This window comes from Neovison vison, chromosome 1 (assembly GCF_020171115.1).
Source record: "Neovison vison isolate M4711 chromosome 1, ASM_NN_V1, whole genome shotgun sequence".
In the NCBI taxonomy this organism is placed as follows: domain Eukaryota; kingdom Metazoa; phylum Chordata; class Mammalia; order Carnivora; family Mustelidae; genus Neogale; species Neogale vison.
Window position 1 is genome coordinate 33,807,793 of NC_058091.1, and position 13,607 is coordinate 33,821,399.

Below are 13,607 nucleotides of genomic sequence, written 5' to 3' on the forward strand. Positions count from 1 at the left end.
AAGAATGGGCTTCAGAGTCAGTTTTAAGTTCAGATTATGAGGCCAGCCCTTCCTAGCCATGTGACCTTTGGCTATATTTAACTTTTCTCACTATCAGCTTCAACATCTATAAAGAGGATTACTGATACCTATCTCATAGAATTGTTCTGATTTTTAATTAAAGAATTCTGGCACAAAGGAGATAATCAGAAATGATATCCCTCCCTAGGGAATAGGTTTTAGTCTGTGAAGAAATGGCTTACTTATGTAGAAATAGCACAATTCATCCTCCCAAAGTACAGTAAGGTATTTATTATTCTTTGAAACCAGTATACGTTAGAAAGGCATCAAGTAGGTTGTGCCAAAGGTGGTATTATTTTACCTGGACTCGAGTGTGTTGACGTGTGGTCGTGAACTTTCTATATTGATGCAGGCCATTAAGTTAGGTGCCAAATGGACTTTAGTGATCCAGTATTCAACTTAGTCGAAGCTAAAGGACCTGAAATGGTTTTCTAGCCACTAGTTCAAGTTGAAAACATCTCAGGCAGGTTTTTACAAGAGAGGATATAGCAGATATTTGGTTAGCTTTTATGAGAACTGCTTGTTCTGATATTCTTTCCCCAGGCATATATATACTTTTTTCCCCCAGTACCTCAAGGAGTATTAAGTAGTGCCTCTTGATCATCCAAGAATTCCAGTGTCAAGGGGCACAGTGTTCTCATGTTATAGTACTTAAAATTTTAACTTATGTGTAGGTTTGTGAAAAGTACTAAAATGTGGTCTTAGATCCAGTTTGATCTTTCAGTGGAATTGCTTTTTAGGTGCATGTGCTAAGTTCTGTATTTTTGTTATAAGTATTTTGAGTAACCACTTCCCTTAGTTAAACTAATTTAAAACATCAGAAATGTTAGAATTAATGTAATTTACTTTTTTTAACTAAGTATTTTCTTAATGGAGTACTACTATCAGAGGACATCTTCTGCTTCAACTCTGTCAGTTTTCACTGCGTTGTCTTTAACTGAGGAAAGCAAATCTCTCAGGATGGTGTCCGTCCATACATTTGTATCTACTCACAATTGATGTGACATTAATAAAAATAGGAATAATATTATTGTATGTATGTATTGTTGTACATTTAGTTTTAAGTAATCAAATTACTAATGTCTGGGCATATTGCAAAAACGCCTTTTATCCAGATCACTACAAAAATCGCTTAGTGCCCCCCCTTATATTTCTGTTAAGGTCTAGAAATGTCTAAATTTTCTTTAAGTTTTTATTTTAATTATAGTTAGTTAACATACAGTGTTATATCAGTTTCAGGTATACAATATAGTGATTCAACACTTCCATGCATCATGCTGTGCCCATTACAAGTGTACTCCTTTATCCCTATTACCTGTTTAACCCATCTCCCTCCTTCAGTTCTCTATGATTAAGAATCTGTTTCTTGATTTGTCTATTTTTTTCCTTTTTTGTTTGTTAAATTCCCCATATAAATGAAATCATATGATGTTTTGTCTTTCCCTGACTTACTTTGCTTAGCATTATACTCTAGCTCTGTCCATGTCATTGCAAATGGCAAGATTTCATTCTTTTTTATGGCCAAATAATGTTCCATTGTATATTGCATATGGCCAATAATATTCCATTGTGTGTGTGTGTGTGTGTGTGTGTGTGTGTTTATGTTTATGTTTATGTATTAAATCCATACTGTATCTTCTTTATCCATTCATCAATCAGTGGACACTTAGGCAGCTTTCATATCTTGGCTATTGTAAATAATGCTGCTATAAACGTAGGGGTGCCTGTATCCCTTTGAATTAATGTTCTTGTATTTTTGGGGTAAATATCCAGTAGTGCAATTGCTGGATCATAAGGTAGTTCTATTTTTAATTTTTTGAAGAACCTCCATACTGTTTTCCACATTGGCTGCACCAGCTTGCATTCCCATCCTCAGTGAATGAGGGTTTTCTTCCCTCCACGACCTCACCAACACTTGTGGTTTCTTGTGTTGTTGATTTTAGCCATTCTCACAGGTGTGACGTGATAGCTCATTATAGTTTGATTTGCAAGAAATGTCTAAATTTTCGTTTGAATTAAACAAATAGGTAAGTAAACCTTGAATCAAATTTTTAGGCAGTATTGAATTCATGTTTTACTATTTTATAGAGAACAATAACTTTTTATTGTCTTCTCTGTGAAAATGATTATGGATCTTTTTAGACCAAAGAACCAAGATTGTATCTGACAGAGTTTTATATAAGAAAATATTTCAATTTAAAATGCCACACATAAGCAAGCTAGATGTACTTACTTTCTGCTTGGTACATCTATGTCCTTAAAGCTCTTGGGGAAAAAAAAAGGTTTAAAAAATTGTTTTCATGTCTACATTGTAAGTAAAATCACTTGTCATAGTGAGTTGCAAAATGCAGACCTTCATTCTGAAGCTGCCTGTTTCTCATTTGGATCTGACATATTAAAAAGCATATAATTAATGGTTGACATTAGTAATTAACATTAACTTTATGGTGCTTAATATGCCATCATTCATCCATCAAATAAGCAGAAATGCATAATGTCTTGGCATAAAGGTTTTAATTATATAAAACGGTCCCTCAAGTTTTCATATGATATAAATGTTAAAAGCCCAAAATGTATTTAAGGAAGATTTTTATAAGCATTTGTTGGGGGTTAGCTATATTTTTGTTTCTTTCTAGGAGTATGCATCAACAATTGTGTCAGGAACTTCAAAAGGAGAGTGTGGACCTCCTTGTGCAGTCTTCATTATCGGCTAAAGAGCGCCACCTTGCTGCGGCTGCCCGTGCTCTGTGGAGACATTTCTTTTCATTTTTGAAGAGTCAGAGGATGTCACAGATAGTGCCTCTCTCAGAACTCGCCGATGCAGCTGCAGGTCAGCATTGTTAATTTGCTAATTAGCTTCTCATTTTGCAGACTCTGTCAGTTTTTTCTTCTGTTTGCTTGGTGACAAACTTTTATTACAGTCTAATAAATACTCGGACAACCAGGAAGAGGAAAAGAATTACAAATGTTAAATTAAGTCCCTTTGGCTTGTCGATTATTTTCTGCTTAGTAAAGGTAAAAATTCAAGTTTTTGTTTGCTAAAAACAAAATACAACTTTCAACCTTAAAAATATTATATATATAATATATATATGTGTATATATATATATATAATACTGTATATAAAACTTTCTTATACATGCAGTATTTGGAAAGTAAAGTAGCATTGGGTTTCTTCTAGTTCAAGTACTTTATTTTCACATTCTGTGTAAAGGTATCCGGGTATCAGATGAAGTTACTTATGTGAGGAGCAGAAGAAAACAGTGTGAATTCCACTTCCGCACCAAGCAGATGAGATCACAGGAACAGCAAATATATAGAACTTTGTTTGACTTTTACTAGATTCTATTTCAGCTAATAATATTTCATGAATCTGACTCTTAGTCTAAGGTCGTGTCCTTAGGCTTTAAGGGAATCTGAATCACATGACATCATAGGCAAGAATTTGAATATATGAGCATATATACAGTTTTCTAAGAAAAGACCATAATGTTTCTCAAAGGGATAGTTACCCAAAATATGTGCTATGTGCAGAAGTACTCTAATAGCCAGAAATCAGTATGATAACTACATGTATATAGTTGCAATTGAGGGGTGCCTGGGTGGCTCAGTTGGTTAAGCATCTGCCTTCAGTTCAGGACATGATCTCAGTGTGCTGGGATCCAGCCCCATGTCAGGCTCCCTGCTCGGTAGGGGTGCTTGCTTCTCCCTCTCCACCTGCTTGTACTCTCTCTCTCAAATAAATAAGTAAAATCTTTTTTTTTTTTCCTAAGTGTGTAATACATTTGAATGTAATGCTTTCTTTTTAAAACCTAAGATCTAAACCATGGTTTATATTTTACCCTGGTGTGAATGATGGAAAACAGCTAAAAACACTACATAAAAGACTGAATGATATAAATTGTGAACGATCTTGAATTTTGCTAACATTTCCATAATTAAAACATTGCAATGACAGATTGAAGAATAGTGACAGGACAACAGTTTTCCAACTACTATAATGTCTATGAAAATAAATATTGATATTTAATCAGTTTAACCAAAGCAGTCATTAGAAGCCAGTATGACTTCTCTTACTTCCGTTCATCATCCTGACTTGCAGTCAGTGAACAAAAATACCACACATGTTTAGTCACAGCTGTCCTAGGTTCTAAAAGTAAATGATATATACATATAAAGTAAAATATGTGTGGGTTTGGGGTTTGTTTTGAAATAAAGACTTGAATAAGTTAGGAGAGAAAAATTTTCTGCATAAAAAAAAAAAAAAGTCCTCAAACACCCACTTTTATTGCCATTGTGGCTATACCAGTGGGGAAAAAGACTGCTATTCCTTTTCTCATGTATAAGTTACATGTTCCTGTGGAGCCTATAGTATGGGGGAGAGAACGGTAAGTAAGTAAGCAAGATGTGTAATACCTGGTGATAAGTACTATGGTGGAAAATGAAAATATATCAAAGAGGATAGGGATAGAGAAGGCCATAGTCAGGTGGTAATTTTCAATAGTCAGGAAGGCCCGAGTAAGTACCATTTAAGCAAAAACCTGAAGGAAGCAAGAGACCAAGGCTCTGCACAAGTCCAGAGGCAAGAGCATGTCTGGTGTGCTTGCCGGGCCACAGGGAAGCCATGAAAGGTCATGGGGCATAAGAGAGAGAGAATAGTCAAGAGATATGATCAAAAAGTAATGGAGAGCTAGCTTGTGTTCTGCCTTATGTGCAGTTGTAAATACTTTTGCTTTTACCCTGAGATTAGAATCTGTTGGAAGAGTTTTGAGCAGAGGCGTGAGGAGCATCCTTCTGGATGTGAGACTGAGAACAGATAGTAGGGAGGCCAGTTAGGGAGCGACTGCAACAACTTAGAACTGAGCAGCTTGGGCTAACACGAAAGGACAGGTGGTGAGAAGTGGTCAGATTTCCAATCTGAAGATCAAGAAAGTATTTTGAAGACAGAGGTAAGAGAATGTTAAAGTGGGTAGGATATGAAGAGAGAATTCCCTATATGCTGAGATGAGGAAAATTGTGGCAGGGACGACTAGGACTTTGATATTGGACTTTTTCTTTCTTTTAGATATCCATTAGAATCTAAGAAAAGATGTTGTGCAGGCACTTACAAAATGAGTGTAGGGTTCAGGGAAGACATTAAATTGAGAAACTATGTATAAGTAGTAAAACTATGAAGTGGATGAGATCGCTGATAGAGTAAGTTGGTGAAAAGAGAAGTTTAAGGACTGGGCTCCAGGATAGTCCCATGTTCAGATTTGTAGGATTAAAAATGATGAACCAAGAGAGGAGACTGCAAAGGAACACCAGTAAAGCAAGAGGAAAACCAAGTGTGGTGCCCTGGAAATCAACTGACAGAACATTTCAAGGAAGGGGAAGTCATCAATTGCTCAAATACTGTTAATGGATCAAGTAAGATGAGGCCTTAGATTGGTCATTGGATTAAGCAAGAAAGGAGGTCAGTGCTAACATTGAAAAGGAGTTTGGGTATATAGTGCTAGAAGCAAAGGTCTGATTGAAGATGATTCAAGAGAAAATGTGAGAAAATAAATTGCAGACTGCAAATGTAGATAAATCTTTTTATCACTATTTAAGAGAAGTGGAAAAAGGGGAATATTAGCTAGGAGGAGGTATGGGGTCAAAGAGATTTTTTTTTTTTTAATAACAAAGGAGAAATTTCAGTATATTTATAGACCTGACAGGAATGTGCTGGAGTGAGGGAAAACTTGATGATGCAAGAGAATCTCTTGTGTTTTAATCCCCAAGAGAAATGGATCCCTTAGAGGATTTGGCCTCAGATCATCTGTAGTAGCAGAAGAGAAGTCAGAGGATCTGGCCCAGGTGGAGGCACCTGGGTAGATGTGGCAGGAGCTTGTGGTAGTTCTCTGCTGATGTTTCTCATTTCTCTGTAAAGTAGGAAGGAAGGCCATCAGCTGGAAGTGAGGATGGGGAGGAGGTGCTGGCTGATGATGGAGAGAGGAAAGAAGGTATGCAGTAGACATATAGGGAATAAAAGTCTACATGGACTGGAGTAATGTAGCAGGAATTCTGGCCGGCATGAGGGTCCAATTTAAAGCTTGGAGTCATAAATGTAAAGGGAGATCAGTCAGCAGGGTTGCTTGCCAGCCATTTATACTGGCGTAGGTGGTACTGGCATAGGTGGGTGTGAAGAGAAGACCAAGAGTTGGAATGAAACAGGCACTTTTTTCCAGACAAGTACAACAAATCAGGTCAGAAGGAAGGGAATTGACAGTATACACAAACAAGTGTAACAGTGGACTGTATAGTCAAGGTGCCTAAAAAGGGAAAGATGAGGCATGAAGGTAGTGAGGGTCAGGGAAAAAGTTTTAAGACCAATAAATTGTATAGGTCCTGGTGGAATCAGATAGTTATTGGGAGTTGAGGAGCTAGAGCCAGAAAATGGGGTCCTGGAAGTGGAGATTAATGGAGAGAATGTACTTAGTGGTAATGGCAAAGTCTCTCATATCAGTATGGGAGCGAATGGCTCAAATAGAATGGGAGGTAGATTTACTGAGAAGGGGAGTTCAAGGAACTGAGAGGCCAGGATATTAGAAGAAAAGCCATCACGGATTTTGACAGGAGTGCTCCTAGAGAGGATGTTGTTAGTGAGCTATAGTCTTAAAGAAATGAGAGGAGGTAAACTAGGAAGCATCAACAAGGAGAGTTAGCTGCTGATATCTGATGACATGAGAATCAAAGCTGGAGATTTTGAGGAGGAAGACAAGAAGAATGTTCTAGAAGCAGCCATGGGACCAAGGAACAAACTCTCCTATCTAGAACTCAAATGTAGGAGAGGGGTAGGAGAATACACAGCCACCATCTGAGAGAGCTACATAGGAACCAATGCTTCATAAGCAATTTATTGACAAACATAACTAAATATATTTACAAATTAAGTTGAGGAATTCCCAGGAAATCACAAAATAAAGTATATTTGTTTAACATGGTTAACTAAAGAATTCTGGTTCCTAGGCTAAATGGGTTCTGAAGGAAGTGGAGGGCCACTGATTATAGGAGATTGTTGTTTAATAGATGACTATCTAATGGCTAAAGTAAGACTGCAGTCTTCTCTGAGGCAAGTGGCAAGTACATTAGCTTGAATGAAGAAAAATGGTTGTTAGATACATATATATATATATATATTTTTTAATGTGTTTTTTGAATGAGAGAGGCACATGAACAGAAATAGCGAGCATAGAATTTGGAAATTGAAGAAGCCAGTATAGATTTGATCATGTAATGCTAAAATGAATTATTCTAGACCCGTTCCTGGAGTTCTAGATGATCGCTACAGAAATTTCTTTTTGCAACATGAATTTAGTTCCAATTTTGCTTTTTGTTAGTTCTGCATCTCTAAATGTGACATTTTATTATTGTGTGCTGAATTATTTTTATCACTGTTGATATAATTTGGGGAAGGGCAATAGTTTTTAAAAATTCTTCACCATAAATTTCTTCCATTTTAAATCTAGATTTTACTTTGCTTGCAATGGACATGCCCAGCACAGCTCCATCAGATCTCCAGCCTCAGCCAGTTATATCAGTGATGCAACTTTTTGGTTGGGATGATATCATCTGGCCCCAAGTTGTAGCAAGATATTTAAGTCATTGCCTACAAAATAGGTAAGTGACTTGATTTCAGATACGCATGTTAATAGAAACTCAGGACTGATCAGTACACTAGGAAAGTAAGACTCTTCAAAAATAAAAACTGATCTTATTACATATATTCTCACTTGGGTGGTTTTTTACTTTTGGATATATCAGCAGGAAAGAAAGGAATGGGAATGGGATTGGTTAGAAGACCCACATAGAAATATACGTTGGCTTTAACTTTTTTCTTATGTAAATGGTCATGACTTCTGCTCTTTTTATTAAGAGCCACTTTTTTTTCTACTTTCCGCTTCATTATCACTTCACCTCGCTAGTTATTAGCCCCTTCCTCGATTTTCCCATTTTAACCTTATTCTCTCTTCCCTCTTTCTCTTGGCATAATCCTACACATGTGCCATCAGTGGAAAGAGGAAAATAAAAATAGAAGATTACAGATGAAAACAAGAATATTTCTGTAAAACTTCTTTTAAGGTGTATTTGTAGTGTTTATTTTCAACAGTGCCTATCTGCATTAATGTGTGTGTAAAATAAGGGAGGCTAAGAAGTGGGGTATGTTAGAAAGTTTTCCTTCCTTTCTTAATCTCTGTGCTCAGGGAACATATTGTTAGGTTTTAGTTTTGGTTTTTAATATCCCATGAATTTATTTTTACAGCATGTTATGTGAAGCACTTTCTCATATAGGCTGTGTATCTTTCCAAGCCTTAACTATAAAATCATGGATTCGTTGCATTTTGCAAATGTACGTAAACAACCCCTATGTTCCTGATGATTTGTTCATTGATACAAATCCTGGACAGGCTTTTGGTAAGTATCTGAGGCATTTTGCTTTCTAGATATCTAAGTATGTTTAAGATTTTTTTTTTCATAAATTAATAGAAAAAGATGTATGTTTGTAATATTATATAAAATATGTTTGTAATATGTATAAATAGTAACTTATTCCTTTTGCCACCTGTTTCTTTTTCTTGATATTTTTCTGTTACCATATATGACAAATTTCTCTCCCATAAAGATAAAAGAACTTGTTTCCTTGGAAGCCAGGAACAAAAACTTGCTCTCCAGTGACAAGCTATTTTTTACCTTGAAGAAATTGATCACACAAAAAAAGTAGAACTGTAAAGTAAATAACCAGATATCATACTGTTAACACCTTAAAAAGAAAAGTATCCAATTATGAATAATTCTCTCCCTTTTTATCTTAGATATTTTACCTCTCTTCTGCTTTACTGTTATTAGTCACAGAGTGATACTTGTACTTTATTTATTAAAATATCCATACAGTTTTGGTTGTCTATAGGACATGCTTTTTCATAAAGCGTTCTTTATGGCCGTTTATAAATCACACAAAGGCATGACTGAAAAAAATGCTCCAAATTTACTTCGATATCTTAGTGCATCATTTAGCTTTACATGAATAACTTTTGGGGTTAGGACATTCACAAGTATATGTTTGTTTGATTTTAAATAAAATGTTTCATTAGAGACTTAATTGAAAGTTTTTAATTATGTGGAAGTTTGAATGTTTTTAAAAAAAGATGTTATAAGTGAATGCTGCATTCCCTACTCTCATCTATATATGCGTGTAATATAAATGTATATAGTAAACATAAATGGTATTATGTTGTTTTTATATTAACAGAAAAAAAGTACTTGGAACAGTTGGCTGAACTGACAAGGTTGCTATTTAAACTCTCAGAAGTAAAGAATATTTTCTCAGCAGCTCAAATTGAATATTTATCCAGTCTAGAAGACCCTACAAAAGCACTTGTTCTATTTTTTGAGGTAGTTTTCATTTATTAGTATAATTGTCCAAATCAGCTATAATTATTTTTTCATAAAAACTTGAAGTGTTTATGAAGTTTTTCTATGAAATGAATTATTTTAAATTGAGTCATATTATTGTTTGCCTGCTATTATCAAATTCTGGAGGAATAAAACTGTGACTCTGTAGTTGAGGACAATTCACTCTAGAGGACAGCAGAAGAATTACATTTAATGAAAAATAGGGACTGAAGAATGCTACGTAATAGGGGCACCTGGGTGGATCAGTCTATTAAGTGGCCAGCTTGTGATTTCTGCTCAGGTCGTGATCTCAGGGTCATGAGATCGAGCCCACTTCAAGCTTTGCACTCTGCATGGAGTCTGCTTGAGATTCTTTCTGTCCCTCTCCCTCTGCCCACCCGCCATGCTCATGCTTGCTTTCTCTCTCTAAGAAAATAAATAAGACCTTTAAAAAAAAAAAAGAAAAAGAATGCTACATAATGCCATTCACTAAGGCTTCTGTCAATTGTGGGGATATCTTATTGCTAAAAATTGCTAAAACTGGGATGGCAGTATTCTCCAGATACTTGGGAACTAGATTGCCTTGTGCGTGGTCCCATAATAGTTCGACTTAATGTTTACCACCCTATAGCAAATAGTAAGTTTTACAGTAAAATTTTATTATAGTTAGCATAAGCACCAACTGCTTCATATTGTTGCGGTCGGGTCTTTAAAATCCAATTCATTTGTTTAGTTTTGTCTCCATAATGAATAGTCCCTTTCAACATTTGACTTTTAATTATTAATTTTGCAGGAATTTCTATTATGTGGTATTTTTTGCTTTACAGCCTTGTTGAAGTTGCTAATGTGTTTAGTGTCTTTGTAAGCCATTCACACTAAAAGTTGGTTTGTTTTCCCTCAAAGTGTTTTATATTAACATCAATGAAAATAAATAAAACCTATAAGTTCTTTCCATAAACTGTGAATTCTTCCATTGGTTTCCATTAAGTTAAAAGTATAATTGTATGACGATCAGTGATATCATATAAATCCTAAAAATATTTAGTAATAGTTTATATAGCTATAAAACAGATATTTCTTTTTTTTTTTTTTAAAGATTTTTTATTTTACTTTTTCAGAGAGAGAGAGAGAGCACACGCACAGGCAGAGTGGCAGCAGAGGGAGAAGCAGGTTTCCCGCCAAGCAAGGAGCCCGATGTGGGACTTGATCCCAGATCGCTGAGATCATGACCTGAGTCAAAGGCAGCGCTTAACCAACTGAGCCACCCAGGCATCCCTAAAACAGACATTTCTTTTGAGCTTTTTGTGTAGTAGTTGATTTAATCTTAACCTGTACTTAAGACACTTATGCTAGGAACCATACTGGACCAGAAAGGGAGGTAGAAGTCATTTATTTCACTACTAGTTTTCAGAGACTACTAATTTAAGCCAGTCTGAATTAATTGTTCTTTCATCACTCAGTAAATAATAGTTGTTAGCTAAATGCTAGATAGTATTATGCCAGGATTTCTTAGGGATTTGAGAAACCAGAAATAGTCCTTGATCTTTGAGAACTTTTTACTTGTCTGAGAACACAAGATAGGGGCACCCGGGTGGCTCAGTGGGGTAAAGCCTCTGCTTTCGGCTCAGGTCATGATCCTAGGGTTCTGGGATCGAGCACCCCATCAGGCTCCCTGCTCTGCAGGGAGCCTGCTTCCTCCTCTCTCTCTCTCTGCCTACTTTTGTGATCTCTGTCAAATAAATAAATAAAATCTTTAAAAAGAAAAAAAAAGAATGCAAGATAAACACAAAGGTTAAAATAATAAGACAGTCTATGCTAAGTGCCAATTAGTTGTTAGATCATTAAGTAGATTAATAATTCAGAGTGTCTTGGTCGAAGAAGTTTGGATTTTCTCCTGTGAACAGTATGAAGGCTTTATAAATTTTTAAGTAGGTCTGATTAGATCAAATGAGTTTTTAAGAAAATTAGTAATAGTAGAGTAGATTAAAAGTATGGGAGAATTGTTGGCCAGAATCTAGTTAGTTTTAGAAGGAAGTGAAAACTGAATTATGGGATTTTTGAAGGGGTATGGAATAAATACTGTGTTTAACCAGAAGAATGATGATATCTTAAGAAGAAATAGGAGCATCATGATTTAAGGTGAGGGAGAAGTAGGTGAGGAGTTCCATTTTAAACTGGTTTGGTTTGAGATTGTGTGAGAGGTCACTAAGATCATTCCCAAGTGCTGAATGATTTCCCGGGAAGACTAAGAACTCAGCATATAGTTGTACTCACAGCTATGACTTACTACAGTGAAAGAATCCAGAGTACAGTCAGCAAAGAGAAAAGGTACCAGGGGTGAAGTCTAGCAACACCAGGTATGGCTTCCAAAGTTGTCTTCCAGGAGCTACACTGAACATGCTTAATTCTTCCAGAGAGGAACTGTGACAATACATCTGCAATGCTGTCTGCTGGGAAAACTCATTAGGGACTCAGCGCCTACGTTTTTTAATGGGGACTGGTCACGTAGGTCCCTTTTGCCTAGCACTTAGAAAACTCCATACTCCCAGAATGAAGGCAAATATTTAGCATAAACTACATTGTTTCCACAAACAGCTTAGGCTCAGTGAGCCTTCTTATCAGGAAAAGGTGAAAAAAACCTAAAGCCCCAATCTCCCGCCAAGGGCCAGACTTACAAGTAGGACTTTTTTAAAGATAGCAAGCCTAGGGCCTACTATGTTAACTCTTTCCTGCACAGAAATGATAGTATGATCCTGAGATAGTCTGAGAAATATATGTCTTATAGCCTAAGGAAATAAAGGCTAAAAACACAAGAGAAATACTGTGATCTAGATCAGTGGTTCTCAAAAGTGTTTCATAGACCCCTGGGGGTTACTGATACCATTCCAGAAATTTTACAAGCTCAAAAGTGCATTGACATTTGCACAAATAGCGCAGAAACTTTATCATAAATCAATACCATGGCCCAAAATTATACTGGTGGTCGTTATCATTTTTGCTGCCACGCAGTCACAGGGAAAAAAAAAAAAAAAGAATCCAGTTTCATTTAAGAATTATCCTTAATGAAGCGGTAAAATTATTATTAATTTTACTGAATTTTGACCCTTGAGTACATGTCCCTTAATGTCCTGTGAATGACAATGGGAAGTGTATTTAAAGCATGTCTGCTGCATATAAGGTTAGGTGGCTGTCTACAAATAAACAGCACTTGTGTGGTAATGTGAGTTACAGGCTGACCTGACTACTTTATCTTTTTTTTTTCCACGAACATATAAAGTATTATTAGCCCCAGGGGTACACATCTGTGAATCATTGGACTCACACATTTCACAGCACTCACTGTAGCACATACCCTTCCCAATGTCCATCATCCAGCCACCCTATCCCTACCACCCCCCCGACCCTCCAACAACCCTCAGTTTGTTTTGTAAGATTAATAGTCTCTTATGGTTTGTCTCCCTCCTGATCCCATCTTATTTCATTTTTTCCTTCCCTACCCACTACGACCCCCACCCTGCCTCTCAAATTCCTCATATCAGAAAGATCATATACCCTCCCCAATGTCCATAACCCTACCCCCTTTCTCCCAACCCCTCTCCCCCCAGCAACCCACAGTTTGTTTCGTGAGATTAAGAGTCACTTATGATTTGTCTCCCTCCCTATCCCATCTTGTTTCATGGTATATGCTTTTGGGTAAAGTGGAAGGGGAGATGAACCATGAGAGACTATGGACTCTGAAAAACAATCTGAGGGGTTTGAAGTGGCGGGGGGGTGGGAGGTTGGGGTACCAGGTGGTGGGTATTATAGAGGGCACAGCTTGCATGGAGCACTGGGTGTGGTGAAAAAATAATGAATACTGTTTTTCTGAAAATAAATAAATTGAAATAAATAAATAAATAAATAAATAAATTTTAGAAAAGAAAAAAAAAAGTATGCGCAAAAAAAAAAAAAATCCAGCAAAGCCACTGTAGTCTAATAATTGGTAGAAAAATAACACAAATTTTTCAGAAATGTTATTTTCTAGAGCAGCACTGTCCAATATGGTGGCATTTAGCCACATGGGGTTATGTAAATTCAAATTAATTAATATCAAATAAAATTTCAAAATCAAAAAAAACGAAAGATCATATAAT

At 36.2% G+C, this 13,607-nt stretch overlaps 1 protein-coding gene across 1 annotated transcript in view; it reads left to right on the forward strand.

Annotated features, from left to right (window-relative positions):
- Window positions 1-13,607, forward strand: part of MMS22L (MMS22 like, DNA repair protein) — a 126,474-nt gene that overhangs the window by 85,291 nt on the left and 27,576 nt on the right. The window contains exons 15-18 of the mRNA XM_044245279.1: window positions 2,697-2,890; window positions 7,551-7,701; window positions 8,345-8,496; window positions 9,332-9,474. Of these exons, the coding sequence (XP_044101214.1) occupies window positions 2,697-2,890; window positions 7,551-7,701; window positions 8,345-8,496; window positions 9,332-9,474 (640 nt within the window). The remainder of the gene's footprint in view (window positions 1-2,696; window positions 2,891-7,550; window positions 7,702-8,344; window positions 8,497-9,331; window positions 9,475-13,607) is intronic.